The sequence below is a fragment of the Ambystoma mexicanum genome, chromosome 8 (genome assembly GCF_040938575.1).
Source record: "Ambystoma mexicanum isolate Mex_15411 chromosome 8, UKY_AmexF1_1, whole genome shotgun sequence".
NCBI classification, from domain to species: domain Eukaryota; kingdom Metazoa; phylum Chordata; class Amphibia; order Caudata; family Ambystomatidae; genus Ambystoma; species Ambystoma mexicanum.
In genome coordinates, this window is record NC_090929.1 from 1,120,821,736 (window position 1) to 1,120,837,891 (window position 16,156).

Consider the following 16,156-nt stretch of genomic DNA (forward strand, 5'->3'; position numbering starts at 1 on the left):
CCATGTAACATTCTCAAGCAACGCTAAAGTTCTCTTCTCTCACCATGCATAATTTCAACAATAATACTAATAATTTCGCAACTGGTTTCAGTCTACGGAGTAATTCCTAGGTAGGGCTGCAAATCCACACCTCAAACTCTATGATTCTCACGCAATGCTGCACATCTCTTTTGAATTGTACTGTGCAATCCAGTAACAACACAATCCTAAACTACACAAAATTTCTAAGCAGAACTCCTCATCTCTGTTCCTTACTCCTTGCACAATTATAAAGCAAAGCTGCACAGTGTGAAGCATCCCGGACTAAGACAGACAACAGATTCTGAATTAGAAATAACCCTTTGAAAAAGGCCTAACTTGCCCTATACTATGGGGGGGATTTCCATGAAAGTCCGAGTCAACAAGTTCAACTTGGGAATCCCTGTGTCCAAAACCTATACTTGTCCTCGTAACTAATCTATACAATTTGTAGGGATGTCAGCAACCAACAGAATCAGTGTCCAACAAAGAGTTCTGAGCTCTGACTAGCTCACAGCTACCTTTCAGCTCCCTTCCCCAAGTATAGAATATGCCAACAAGTCTCAGGATTACCTTCTTTAAGTTCAGGATGATACAGTTTTAACCAATACTCTGGGTTCCCTTCCTCAAGTTCCAAAAACACAGTTCCAAACACAAAAGAATCTTGAGACTCTGTCAATAAAAGGGTTAAGCCTCAGGTTTCCCTTCCCCAAGACTCTGTTTCAATATCAAAATAGTGTTCTCAGTCTTCTGAAAGTTCTGTGCCACACTTGCGTCCTCTTTGGATGATTGATCTTTGTACAAAAATCTTGATTGCTAGTTAAATTTTAGAGTTGCAGTTAATTCAGCTTCAAAGTATATTTTTACTATGTACAATTTTCTCCCACTTTATTTATTTTGACACTTATGTAGCGCACCTACCCCGGAGTCATCTGGGCGCTTGTACTGAAGAGGACGATTACAGTAGATACTTGTGTAGAACGGAGATGGTTACAAATGTGGTTGCAATAGTTACAAAGGTGCAAGTGCTAAAAGTCAAGTCAGGTTGCATAGTATAGAATAGTCAAGTATGCAGCGCCTGCTGCAATGTCATATAGTAAAGATACATAGTATAGACCAGGGCAGTGTGTGGACAGCGCTGGGCTACATGTTCAGAGCAGAAAGTAGCATTACAGGCTGGTCAGCAGGCAGAAACACACCTCATGTTACAGGGGCTGCAGCAAGCAAACAGGCAATCGGTCAAATCAGGTAACCGGTATAATCAGGCATGTGGGCAGCGCGGGCTACATGGTCAAATTAAGAAAGTTGCATTACAGGTAGGCCATCTGGCAGAGACACACCTCATGTTGCACTTTGTTGTTTGATATGCCTCTCTTTGATTCACTGTTAAAGTCCCCCCCCTCCCAAATTTCCATTCACTCTGAAGTTCAGTTCCATTCATTTATTTTAAAGTTCTGTATGTACTGGTTTCAGTTAAATTCAAAGTTCTGTTTACTTGAAAGTTCAACACATATGGATTTTACTTCGATTGATATTTGATTAATTTCTGAGTTTGGCACATGGTGATTTTATTTGAATTTAAAGCTCCATTCAATGACCATAAGGTTGTATCTGTTAAATGTCATTCAGTTCGATCCTTTGTTTAATATCTTTGTAAGTTGCCTTTAATGAAGTGCCCAACACTCAGACTTTCCAAAACGTGATTTCTTATACACGTGACCACTATGTTACAAATATTTCTTAATAGTTCAGTAATTAACAAGGATTAGAATCGGAGTCCTTCAAAAGCATGTCTCTTCTAACACGCGCCCACTCCGATACAATGTATTCCTCTACGAAAGTTCAAAACACTCAAATACTGGGTTTCTCCTTTGATAGAAACTCACTGGTTGCATCACTGGGTTTTCCAGCAGCGCAGATAGTTTGGTCTTCTGCTCTCCGGATCAGGGTTCTGCCTCCTGCCCCTCAGGCACTCCTGTGTCGGCTTTTGTCCACAGGAGAATAAGCACTGTGAACACCAGAAAAAGGGACATCCTCTCTGCACGGCTCCCTTCCCAGCATTCGATCGGTTCCACGTAGACCCAGCTCCCAGGCCGCACCTCCATAATCCATTGGCTTGCTTCACAAACACGGTTCTCTGCTGCTTCTCTTGGCCTCTCTGTTGCTGCTTTAACACCACCATAACACTTCTCTCTCTCTGTATCTTGATTTGAGTTCCTTATATACACCTGCAGCTCCTTGACAGGATGCAGGTGCGAATATCCAATTGGCTATACCTGACCAAAATCAAATTGACATGCCTGACCCTGCTAGTCCTTAGCAGGCATCTTGATATGATTTGTCATTTACAATGTGCCTGTACACAAGTGTTTCTATACGTGACAAGTCAAGGGAGGGAAAACAGATGAAGGGCAAGACAAACAATCTTTTTTTATTTACATTTATATAGCGCGCAAGCAGCCCAGGGGCATTGAGGCGCTGTTAGTTGCAATAAACTTAGATACATGGTACAGGCAGGATAGCGATTGTTGACATATTGTGAATGTTACAGGGAAGCATAATGTTGTTAAATATATTGCTTTTGGTAATATAGTACAGTATATACAAAGGTGACCGTGCTGGTGTGTCAGGTCTTATGTGAAGAGGGCAGTCTTCAGCGTTTTGCGGAAGGTGGTGAGGGAGGCCTCGCCACGGATAGTGGGTGGTAGGGCCTTGTCATTCAGATCGTGCAAGTGCGACAATGCCAAGTGAAGGGAGAAGGGGAAGTGTCATAGAGGGAAGGAGGAAGTGTAATCGGCGCAGAGCGGCTGTGGGTAAGTGCAGGGAGGCAGAGGGGCTGTAAAGGTTACAGTTACAGCCCATAAGTGCGCCGTAGGCCCGAAGGCAATGCAGGGGAGACTGACCATGGAGGTGCCTGGCCAAGTGAGACTCTTGGGGGTAACCAAGCAACCAGCCGCAGGCAGGTGGGAGCAGGAGAGGGAGAGAGAGAAAGCAGAGGAGAAAATGAAGGTTTTAAGCTTCTTCCGGAACTTCAGGTGGTCCCGCTCAAGTTTGAGAGTGGCAGGGAGGCCATTCCAGATGGAGACAACTGTAGAGGAGAGAGATCTACCCCCACTCTATGCCTGGAGAACGTTCTGACCCTCAGAGAGTTGGGAGGTAGCTGAACGAAGGGCTTGAGAAGGAAGGTATTTTGGAAGAGAGAGTTGGATGTAGTGTGGGCCCCTGCGCTAGAAAGCCTTGCAGAGGGTCATGAACTTGATTCTTGCAGCAACCGGGAGCCAGTGGAGAGATTACAGGGCTGGCGAGATACGGTGCCTAGGCTTGAGGCCAAGGATAAGTCTTGCAGTCCTGTTCTGGATTAGTTGCAGAGGGCGGAGAGTAGAGGAAGGAAGGTTGAGAAAGAGGCTGTTGCAGTATTCCAGCCTAGAGAGAACCAGGGCGCTAGAGATGATGGGCTTCTGGCGACCGTGAGAAAAGGAAGAATATCTCTGAGGAGGTGCAGCTGGTAGTGGGTCTTCTTGGCTAGTGCTGTGTTGTGCGGAGGGAAGTAGAGGGTGGAGTCGAAGATGACGCCAACGTTTTTTGCCTCACAGGAAGGCAATTGAAGAGGGCCCAAGGAGGGCGGCCAGAGTGAAAGAGGGAAAGTGGGAGCAGGGGTCCCAATGAGAAGGATCACCATCTTACTGGTATTAAGGCAGAGGTTGTTGGAGGCGCACCAATCCTGCATCGCAGATAGTAAGGAATGAGCGAGAGGAGAGGAAGCTGAGGGGAGCCAGAAGGAGAGCAGAGTGTCATCCGCATAACACAAAGTTAGAGGAGAAGGTAGAGATCACGTCGGCCAAGGGGGCCAAGTAGACAACGAAGAGCCAGGGTGAGAGGTTAGAACCACGTGTGGAGAGAGAGGTGCTGGAGAGAAAAGACACAAGTTGGACCTGAGGGTCAGTCCCGGAGAAAGGTCAGCAACTCCAGAGCCTGATTTGTGATGCCCGGCTTCTCGCAGAGTCGCTTGATCATGATCGAATGGTTGACCGTGTCAATAGCAGAGGGAACGTCAAGGAGGATGAGGCAGAAGGAAGGCTGGAGTCCACATTAGAGGGCCGATCTTCACGGTTGTTGAGGAGAGCAGTTTCCATGCCTCTGGCTGCTCTGAAGCCAGACTGATGGTCATGGAGACAAGCAACAGATTCAGTGTGGAGAGTAAGCTCGGAGGTGACCATCTTTTCCAGGAGTTTGCCCGGGAAAGGAGTGATAGAAAGGAGGGGGTGCACAAGGGAGTGCTTGAGGAGAGAGGGAAAGATCCAGTGGTGAAAGAGTGATTGTAGACCACCTTCCTCGTCCCAGTACGGAAGTGGTAAAAGTGTCTAGTCTTCATTACGCTCGGTTGCTTTTTCTCCGACCCAGTACTGTCAGTGGTCATATATGAGGAAGTCAGGGGAACAGACCTGCAATATCCCATGAAGGCTGTGGAAGGGTTTTGGTTGGTGGTCAGTAGGGAAAGGGGGGATACACATGTCTCTCTTATGTGTGTCCCACTCCAGTCCCAAAGGACCCTCCACCAAGGTGATCCTCCCTTACTTGTCCACCCCCAGGGTCAGGATACAAAAGCAATGGCCTTATCCTGGCCACCTGCACGGAGGTCCCTTGAGGAATAGGAGTGGGAATACCCTAGGTTTTCTCACAACAGATAGTTTCTCGAATACTGCATACTTCTGGGTTCCAGTAAACAAATGTATATTCATACCTGGAAGTGTTTCCAGGCAGAGTAGCACACAGTTTCCAGCACATTCCACATTTCCCCATCAGTTCTGTACTACTCACACTAAGTTCATTTCTCAGGTACAGCTGCAGAGCTCACTCAAATCTCAAACCGAGCTAGTTACTTCTCATTCCCTGCATGATTCACAACCAGAGATGTACAACTATTGCTAACATCTTGCAGCATTTCTATGAAGATATGTACTGTTTTTTCCGCATCGTTCACAACTCCTACACAATGCTGTTTAGCTCACTTTTTACAGCCTGCACAGTTTTTATGCATCTTTAAGTTCAGTTGTCCAATATGAACATTAACAAGGCTGTACTATCACGATTTTTTTTTATGCCTTGCCAAATTCCCAGGCAGTGCTGTCCACATTGCCTCTTCTTTGATCCCCTGTGAGAACTACATAGCTCACTTTTCACTAATTCTGTAATTCCTACACATGCACAATACGTATACCTTATCTCGCTGCTTTCCTAGGACTCTGGCAGCTAATTTCTCACAAAGCCTGTTAAAAAATCAATGTGATACCCTCACATTTTGTACGATTCACAGCAGAGCTGTACAGTTCACTCTACAGTGCAGCCTCCACAATTCCCAGACATCATTACTTCTCAGACCTGATGCAATCCTTGGGTAAGTTTGATTTCCTGAAAAGCGAGAAGTGTCTTTTCAAAGCAGGTGGAACAATGATAAACCACTGGGTGCTGGGAAAAATAAAGTTAGTTCTAAAAGGAAGTGAGTCTCACTTCTAATTACCTTGTATAGTGGTTTAATCAGCGCTGTTTTATCCCACCATAAAGAATGGATTTGTCACAGGGCATTAAAAATGCATGCTGCTTGTAAACAGTGCCGTCGCGGGCAAAGTGCGCCACGTGCCACGATAACTGGTGCCGCGCCCGGTGTGCTGATTAATTGATGAGAATGTTTTTCCTTTATGTCCTGGTGTTTATCAAACATGGTTTCCCTGCTCTTGTCTTGTTAGGTACCAGCAGACAGGTGTTCGGTGGCTCTGGGAGCTGCACTGCCAGCAGGCTGGAGGGATCCTGGGAGATGAGATGGGGCTGGGCAAGACCATCCAGATAATTGCCTTCTTGGCAGGTCTCAGCTACAGCCGCGTCCGAACACGTGGCTCCAATTACAGGCAAGTGCCGCCCCCACAGACTGCCAGTCGGCGCCGCCCCATGAATATTTCATGCTTGGATTTGCTGCTGGAGGACTGGCCGCTGCATTATTGATTGCATTTCAATTACAATATTCCTCCTTCTTTGAGAGGGGGCATCAAAGGCGAACATTTTTACGAGGCAATGGGGCTGTAGGGCAATTGAAATTAAACCTATAACGCTGCTAATGAATTCCCTCTGATGGCTGCTCGGCCTGGCAGAGGGGGACTTGTGGGTCCGGACTGTGTCCAGTCCAGCAGCACACTGGCACCTTGCACATTTTGTTAGCAGTACACATGTGTGTGGTTGAAAGGCTTACAGTCACTCTTGTGGTGTCTCCTATTTTGACAACGTTTTATTTAAATTTGACTGAAAGCATGGTATTTCCAGATGGGGAGTCTGTTGGAAGAGCCCTGGTTGTGGGGGCTTAAACGTGTTCCTGATTAGGTACAGGCAGGACCTGTAGGTGGGAGAACCTTGAATAGGAAACCATGGGTGCAAGAGATACACATGTGGGACAGAAGACATTCAATGTAGAGTCAGGAATGGCCTTTGTGTAGACTATTTCTGAAAGCAGAGAGGCCAGGGTATGGAATATCCAGATACAAGGAGCCCAGCGTAGGAGAGCTTTAGATTGACAACCTTACAGTAGGAGAGCCTTGAAATTGGGGCGTTGACCTGTACCTTTGGAGCCAGTTTGGAACCATGTATATCAAATAATGGATTTGTGAGATTTGAATAGGAGAGCCCTGAATGTGGGTGATAAAGTGAAGGCCATGGTAACTACATCATGGATATGGAAAATGAAACTGGTGCTTGGTGGGAAGTTAAGTCCAGTTTAAGTGAGCCCTTAAGAGGGGGAACATCAAGCAGGAGAACACACATAGTATTATAGAGTCCTGCACAGGATTGAAATCTTACTAGTAATGGGAAGCCTTAGTGGTTGATCTCTATGTAGCCCACACGTTTGGAGACGCAGCTGTCATTCTAGATCCTCCGTAGTTTTATTTGCAAATGAGAAGAAAAACACTAAGCGAATAAGTGGAAACTGCTTTTTATCATAACTTACTTAAGAGTCTCCCTTTACCAGTTTCTGACATTTATAGCTTAACCATTTGCCAATCTAGTTTTCCAGCGTTATGTCCAACCAAATAAAGTACTGTCTAGTCAATAAAAGCATTGCTGAAGCCTAAACAGATTACACCTGTCGCTCTGTTTTCACCTCTTTCCCTTGTCACCTGGGTAAAAAAACTAAATCTGAGGGTGAATTTGCCATTCTCATACGTAGCATCCAGACCCTGTGTGGTTTTCCAAGAGCGCATTCTATCATCCTGCGTAACTGTCCTGTCTCTCAGTAGTGGTTCTTAATCCTACCGTTTTCTCTTAGGTTCGAAGGACTCGGCCCCACCATCATCGTTTGTCCCACCACAGTCATGCATCAGTGGGTGAAAGAATTCCACACCTGGTGGCCCCAGTTCCGAGTAGCAGTACTGCATGAGACTGGCTCATACACAAACCAAAAGGTGAGTTTTGATGAGCGTAGGCTGTCAAGGCTGCTAACATGCAAATTGGGCAGAAACTCAGATAGAAAAGATATTTCAACCACTTGTGGAGGAGACTGTATTCGGGCTGGCGATCCAGTGCGCAGTCAGAGATGGTTAACATTGGCTGTACTGGTTGAGGCTGCAACTCAGATTAGTTATGTAATTAATACCTACCTCACTTCTAAACTCCCCAGTTTGGCTACCAACATTGTCTGCATAATAGTCCCCTTCACTAGTGCTAAAATTAGGGGAGCAGTATGACCTGCTTTGTCACCTGTGTTTATGTGGTGCTTTGACCGCTTCTGGGTTGCGATTTCCTGGGCCAAACAACACAAAGGGAAGTAAAATCGTCTGATGAGTGAAAGTGAAAATCCCCACAATGAAATTTGAAAAAGGTGACCATTTAGAAGGATCAAGAAGATGTTACTGAAAGCGCAATATCATTTACTTTGCACCTTGAGTTTTTGTCAAGCCTAACAAATCCAGATTATTCCCATATCTCAGGCACACTACCAGTTGAGATTATACCACATATCGAACTTCATTGGAGAGTTGAAAACACAATAAATCTCTTACATTGAATATCAAAGGGGTAAAATGCAATGCTTCATGTGAATTTAGAAAGGAGAATAGTAATGGAAAGAATGGAAAATATGAATATAAAAGATGACGGCCACAATGTAGTAATCAGGCATTTATAAAGGGAGTATGGGGATTATCAATGAGTTGTCCTGTTCATGTGTGATCTTGTTCTCTGCATGGCTACCATTCCATTGCAATTGCTTGGGCTCTACTCTTTTACTAGGGCAGAAATGCTTCCAAAATAAATAATTTAGGTTGAAAGGTATATTATCTCACTAAAGTGACAATTGTGCTCTTGGACCGTAGTTCCTCTCAATTATGCAATGTCCTTTCGCACAGGGATAGGACCGTTACCTTTTGCACAGCAAAAACATAAAATAATCATCTTTAGAGAAGCTGGTTTGCATGAATGGGACGTAGTCTCACCCCCGCCATGCCATGCCTTCTGTCTTCTCCGGCTAGTACTTTCCCGTCCACTAAGCCAGGCCTAATGGCGTCTGTGTGTCAGTTTTGGCAATAGTGTCATTTTGCTCAATTTTGGTTACACCATGTCCATATCCGCTAGAGCTTTCTGATTCATCTCTTCAGTCGTTCCGGGGCAAGGTAGGTAGGGTTGTCTCCGCGAAAACCCTCTCCTGTCCTTGCCATACGGCTGCAGAGAGGGGGACCAGTTCCCATAAATGATTCACGTCTTCCATCCCTGCAATATTGAGGCAGGGGAGGTGCCAAAGCTATGGATGATGCATTAATCTGCTTCTCGACAACTATGTAATTTAGAGGGGATGGAGAGGGAATGTGTGGAGGAAAGGGGTTATCAATTTGGAGTACTGTAGTGACTAAAGTGATTGACTTTGACATATTCCTAAATTCCATCCTGTTTCCTCATCGCATCTGCATGGTTCTACAGAAATATTCAGAATAGTTGCATGGATCTTCCCTTACCAACGAAACAGGTTACATAAAATTGCCTGACTAAATGAAAATCTGCCCTGGAATTAAGAAGAGAAAAACCTTTAACCTCTTATGCCTCTATAATGCTTGCTAACATAAGATTAGCAATGAAAGTCTTTGATTATCTCCTAACCTGCAGTTTAACCACCATACATGACAAACAGCCTATCCAAGGAACTAATGGTCTTGGAACTCACCACACAATATGTTCAGTAAAAAGGAAGCAGGTCAATTTCCTGATTGGTGTGATCCATGGGTAAAAAGGTGCCGGCCTGAATTAGGGGCATCCCATATGTGGCAAGTGCTGCCAACTTGGCAAAAGTAATTTATTAACCTCATGTGGCAACATGGTTTTTATTTTTAAAGACTTACTAATACAATAAATTCTTGGTTTTAAAAATAATGTTACTACTTGCATTGTTCTTTTCTCATACTTTACTGTAGCTTTTTCGTCTAATGGTGGTGTTGAACCTGATGAGGATATGTTCTCACATAGCTGTCACTTGCAGACCTTTTGCATTATCACTGCGGCTGGAGGAAAGTGATTTGAGCAAGAGGGGAGAAGTTGGTTAAGTGAAGTGGGTGTTGAGAAAGAATTTCAACTTTCATTCCATATTTTTCTTTGGAACACCATTCTTTTTGCTCAGTTTTTTGATTCTGCATTCAGCTTCACTTCCCCTGCCTTTTGCTCATTGTTATGGGGAAACTGATCAGTCCATCAGACTATCCTTTGTTTCCCTTTTGAAATATTGTATTATTTAACATTACACACAGTATTTTACAGTGCAGTGCAATAGGGATACTTTATCACAAGGTATTTTTGGCTGCTTTTATATGTGCGTAAAGACAAGCTGGTGGCAGAAGCTACATTTTTCAGTGTTTGCATTATTTTTGGTGTTTACATTTATGTTAGCGCTTATGGTTACTGAAAGTGTCTAGTGCCCTAAAAAGGCCATACCGTGAGATTTCCGCTTGCTTCTTTGGCTATATTGTTGCCAGGTCAGGAAATCCCTTAGAAGGTCATGCACTTGCCCGGGAAAGCTGCTGCTTTCACGTGTGTGCCTGCATCTCCTGGGCACCTCTCACCGGAACAAAGGGTGGAAGATCAAGACCCCACAGATTCCCCCACCCACCTGATGATTCATATCGACATCCAAGAAAATCCGAGTCAGGGGGGTGAGTAAGCATCGGTGTGCCTGTCCCCCCGACCCCCGACATCCAGTGGTCACTGCGGAGAATTGCATTTTGTTTTTCGTAGTCGAAAAGGGGACGTTGACATAGGCGTGTCTGTAATACTATCTCTATAGTGACGTGCAGTGTACCCAACATCCCACACGCGTCGAGGTCCCTCAGATTGTTTTTTTCCGCCCAGAATATGGTCGCACTACTGCAGAGCTCGTCAGAGACAAATTGCTAATACCATTTATTTGACCCTTGGTCGTTTTTATTTAAAAATTACTTTAAATCTTAATCCCTCCTTCGACGGCTAAGCTGTTCACCGCCGATTAAGACCTTCGGCTGTGATTTCGACAGAGGTGATCCTTCGGCGCTGCCGAACACATGGCTCGGCTTCGCCGGCCTATACAGTAGGGAGAGTGGGGGTCGTGGGTCACTTCTGTTTCTTTCTAAGAATGCCATTCTCTTTCACCCCCCTTTCCTTCGGGGTCGTTATCACTTTTAACTGTATCCTCAGCTATGGAGAGGACTCCTTTTAGATTTTGCCCGCGCTGTAAGGGCAAATTCACGTGGAAGGATAAGCGGTGTAACCGTTGCTTACCCCTCGACCACAAAGAGGACGGCTGTGCGGCCTGTAAACTTCTCTGCCCAAAGACTTTAAAGGACCGCAGGGTCAAGAGGTGGGCAGCCTACGCTATGTCTAGAGCTGATTCCTCACCCGCCGCCGCCGAATGTGAGGTTGTAGACCTCTCTAGGGAGCGCTCCCGCTCCTCCGCGTCTGTCCCCAGCCCCGACAAATTCGGCTTACGCCCTACTTATGGGGATGTACACCCCGGCGGCACTGACGCACGCAAGAAACATAAAGATAAACACACAACCCATGGCACTTCTTCGTCGAAGTCGAAGAAAGCCCTAGTGCCAACGGAGACGCCGGGCCTAGCGGCGGCCTCCGCTGACCATAAAGGTCGTACGCCCTCACCGTGACCTGCGACTGGGCTGTCCACAGATAAGGGCGCTACCACCTAAACGACAGACGACGCGCCTTGTAAGAGAGCGCCTGTTGGCAACAAGGCCTCAGCACCTCCCAACACGATGCCAGATGTACCCTCGACGGACAGTTTAGTCGTCGAGAGCTTGGCTCGAATAGTCTCCACTGATGCTCAGACGAGCGGCGAAGGATTCGCACAAAGCCAGGGAGATGCCGAGACAATCGGAAGGCAGACAGGACCCTCCTCCTACGTCGAAGGAAAGACCTAGCCCACGAGAAGGCTTCTCGGAAGGCGAGGGGAGTTTATCCTCGACATTATATGAAAGAGCTAGATGGCGACAGGCTGAAGAGCTTCCCTTTACGCCTCCAGACCGTTCTGGGCTACCCCAAAGGACTTTAGAAAGATTCCATTCATGTATGGATAAGCTGGATAGGTTCATGTCCACCCCTGCACATGTAACACCCAAAAGATCAAGAGAGGTACTTCTTGAAGACCCCAGGGCTAAATACCCAAGACTATTTAACCCACTTCAAGAGGGGCTTAATACATATGACCTCACTGAAGAAGACTCACTTCCAAGAGGATGAGGAGTTCCTAAATGTTGAAGATCAACAAAACCTAGAAGAAGGTGGTTTTGAGGAAAACCCAGATATGGGTGGTGGGGGCTTTGATGAAGACCCAGATGGAGGTGGCACACAGCATTGGCAGTCCCCAGGAGCGTCGACAGACCCTGACTCTCTGGGCCTGTCCTCTCCTCAAACCACACCAGTCAGAAACCCGTCACCTATAGATGACCAACCTACTTTCAATGCGCTACTACGGAAAGCAGCAGCACATTTTGAGATTGATACAGGGGAAATTACTCCTGAAATGGATTTTGTAGAAAAAATCATCAAGGAGAAACCACCTACTAGCCAGGCCATTCCCCTTCTCGCCTCAGTCAAGAGACGACTTATTCCATCGTTATCAAGACCTGTGTTGGTTAGAGGGGTCAACCCTAGAATTGAGAAGCTGTTTAGTCCCTCACACTCTGACCCATTAAGGGTCACTCAATACCCGATTCCTTGGTAGTCACCACCACAAGGAAAAGGGCAGGGGTTCCACTATCTACTAGCGAAGCACCCCCAGACAAAGAAGGAAAGAAGCTTTACACCCTGGGAAAGAGGATTACAGCCTCTGCAGCATTTTCCACCAGAATTGCCAATAACAATTCCTTACTGGCAAGCTATGCCGATGCCCAATGGGGAAGGTTACGCCAAGACCTCGAAGTCCCTGAGCCCCTACAAACTCGCTTGTTAGCCACTGTAACGGAAGGCACCCTGGTTAACCAAAGCATTATCAAAAACACTCTAGATGCTGCGGAGACGGCTGGCCGGTCTTTAGTTCAGGGGATACTTCTCAAGCGTCATGTCTGGCTCTGGAACTCAGGTTTTAAACCAGAGACCCAGTCATCACTCATCAACAAACCAATCGAGGATTCCAACCTGTTTGGTAAAGCGGTGGATGACGCGCTAGAGACTGCTAAGGATTTCGATACCCTAAAAACTCTAGACCAGATCTCAAGGCCTTCCAATAAGCAAGGTTACGGCAACAGACGCTTTTTTCGAGGCCAACGACAGCAACCGCAACAACAACAATACTCCTCAGCAAGCAACTGGTCCTCTACTGAAGGAACCAGCGGCCAATACGCTCAGAGAGGACAAAGTTGTGGCAAGGGAAGAGGTCGGGCCCCACTCCTAGAAGCTCCCCGGCTACCAACACCAAATGACCCAAAGGTTCGGGTCCCCTCCCATGCATCGCCGGTCGGGGGACGGTTAACATCTTTTCTACCAGCATGGGCGGGAATAACAGACCACTGGGTATTGTCAACCATAGCCCATGGTTACTGCATACAATTCAGTCGCTCCCCTACGTTCAGACCCCCAAGGGGAAGATGCCTATCACCAGAGCACCTCGCCATCCTTCTCCAAGAAGTCGAACTGCTACTAGAAAAAGGAGCAATAGAGGTCGTGCCTCTATCATAGGTAACGGATGGTATTTATTCAGTGTACTTCCTTGTACCCAAAAAGGATTTAACCATGCGCCCTGTACTAGATCTGCGCCCAGCGAACAAATTTGTCAAACCTCAAAAATTTCGTATGGTGACTTTGCAGGAAGTAATTCCCCCTGCTATCTCAGGGGGATTACATGGCAACACTGGACATGAAAGATGCATACTTTCATATTTCAATGCTGCCAGCGCACAGAAAAAAACGCAGGTTCATGATAGAGGGCAAACACTACCAGTTCAAAGTGCTACCCTTTGGCATAGCGTCAGCGCCAAGGGTTTTCACGAAGGCACTGGCAGTGGTAGCGGCCCACCTGCGCAGGTTGTCCATCCTAGTATACCCTTACCTCGACAATTGGCTCATAACAGGGGATTCCTACGAGACATGCTTCTCAAAATACCCAAAAGACTGTAGACCTTTTGTTCCAACTGGGCTTCTCCATCAACGAGAAGAAGTCCAGCCTAGACCCCAGCCAAGTCAAGCAATTCCTAGTGGCTCTAATTCGAACAAAGGACTGCCTCGTCTTCCCCTCCAACAAGAGGGTCCAAAATATGCTGTTTCAGATCCCTCAATATGTAGCCGGTCGAGAGGTTACGGTACGCAAAGCAATGCTTTTGATGGAATGATGGCGTCATGTATATATTTAGTACCTCACGTGCGACTGCGCATGCGCCCAATGCAAGAGTGGTTCAACAGCCAGTGGTAAACAATAAGTTAGCACCTTGCACACCTAGATGTATCTAGAGTTTTATGTATAATTAAATGTTGTGTTTCTGTAATATTATCTGAGGTCAAGGTGCGGGGGAGAAAAATAGCAACCCTGGCATATGGGTTGAAGAAAACGTGAGAACAAGATGTTCCCTGTTAGGGAACTCCCGTCCCCTGCACACTGTCTGGGACTATAAAGCCAAGGCTTTCAAAAATGTCTAATTTAGATACTTATTATGATTCTTAGATAGACTTTTACACAATACGTTATTTGAATAAGATTTTTTGCATAACATAGTTGGAACATAAAATGTAATAACACTCATTGATTAATTTTTTCACTTGTATACAAAAGACAACTTGTGACTTGATCTTTAGTTCAGGATTTATTGATCCAAACACGATTGCCCAACGCGTTTCGAGAATTGTTCTCTTCTTCAGGGGCTGTATTATGCAATTCAAAACTTTAAATCTGGTAAAGAGAGTTGAATAATTTTCTAGATTAGATACAGACTACAAACTTAATTGTTTTCAATCAATAACAATATTTGTTCATTAAACAAAAATAAATCACTTTTTTGGAAAAATGTGAAACTTCATTCTTTTCATCTCCAGAATTTAAAACATTAGTCAACATGTGAGAAAGGTTCCACTTTTAAGTATATACACAATATATAATAAAGCAAATTGGTGCTCAAAATGACCCTGCATTAGAAGATTACAGCAATGTTTTTTGGAGAGTAACCTCCATATGAGACAGTGAAATGATCACAATCAGGTTCTAGTTGTACATTTTTTGACTGATGCTATGCATCTGATTCTATTAAAAAAAAAATCCTGCATTAGATGATGCCCTTTTTTAAAAAAAAATCCTGCATGAGATGATGCCCTTTTTTAAAAAAAAATCCTGCATGAGATGATTGCATTGTTACAAACTCAAGTTTCTTCTACACCAATGAGGCTATCTCCTTAAGTATAAGATATTTTCTCTATGAGAGTAACCCCCAAGACAAAGTTTTTACATAATAGAATTGCTCCTGATTGGACCTCATCCCCTTTATATCTTCTATTTTTGTTCCTTCTTCTTATGGTACTCTAAAGGGCTACACTAGATCCACTCTGGATTCAAATCTTACAATCAAGGCATCCACCATTATTCTTTTGCACTCAAGTGACAATGAGACCGCTATTCCATTGCTAAGCGTCACTCGCCCATTCCTGTTTACATCCGTGACGTCATGCACGCACGCTGCATGATGACGTCACTCCTATATACGCCATAAATACGGCCATCTTGTTGTTTGAATACCCATCCAGGGTTTTACCAGCCTACGGAGCCGAGCAACACTACACCCCAGTCGAGACATCCTGCTAGAAACTAGTGAGTATTTATTATATGGCAGCTCCCGCTCGAACCCTCCTCTGTTTTTACTCCCTTAAAACAGTATTGATGAGCTCTAACCCAGGGTTTCTCGATTCCCAGGTTTTTTGGAGCACTTATCTCTACAATCCCATATGCAATGGGGAACTTGTTTATATCACGCTAACGTGGCAGACTGCCTATATGCCTTTGGCATAACTATCTTCCTTACGTATCCTGAATAATACTGCCCAGTAAGTGTATTATACTCCTTTTACTGATCATGAAGAAAGCTATATTTAGAGGCTAATTAACTTAGAGACCAACATTACTTTGTTTATCTAAATATTCTCCTGATTCAACATAAGATGTCATCACAGTCTTGACTGTTCAATTGATAAACTGGGAACAATCCCTATTTTTGACTAGACCCTTTAAAATTACCTCTTACAGTAATAGACTTTGAACGAATCACATTTTATTTACACAGGCAACATAACAACGCCCCATCGACTCTTGGAGAACTGAAGAAATAAACCTTTGCCGACCCATTATCAGGGGAGGAAGATCATCCTTCCACTTGATTTTTTAAGAAATAGAAACAGGGTAAGCTCTCTTCTAATTTTCACCATCTTGAGATTTTACATCTTGTTATATTTAGATAGGATGTAGAAAAATATATCACCATTTGTTCTCTTTCCCTAATGTGGGCTACAGTCAGTTGGTCCTTTAGTTTATTGACCATTGATAAAATATCCATGTATAAAAACCACCAGGTATAAAGAGACAAGGTCATTTAACCCTGAATTTTCTAACACCAATTTGCTTTATTATATATTGTGTATATACTTGACAGTG

At 44.9% G+C, this 16,156-nt stretch overlaps 1 protein-coding gene across 1 annotated transcript in view; it reads left to right on the forward strand.

Moving 5' to 3' along the window:
* The window catches only part of ERCC6 (ERCC excision repair 6, chromatin remodeling factor), a 921,458-nt gene that overhangs the window by 418,112 nt on the left and 487,190 nt on the right, over nt 1–16,156 (forward strand). The window contains exons 7-8 of the mRNA XM_069611154.1: nt 5,763–5,921; nt 7,328–7,463. Coding sequence (XP_069467255.1) covers nt 5,763–5,921; nt 7,328–7,463 — 295 coding nt within the window. The remainder of the gene's footprint in view (nt 1–5,762; nt 5,922–7,327; nt 7,464–16,156) is intronic.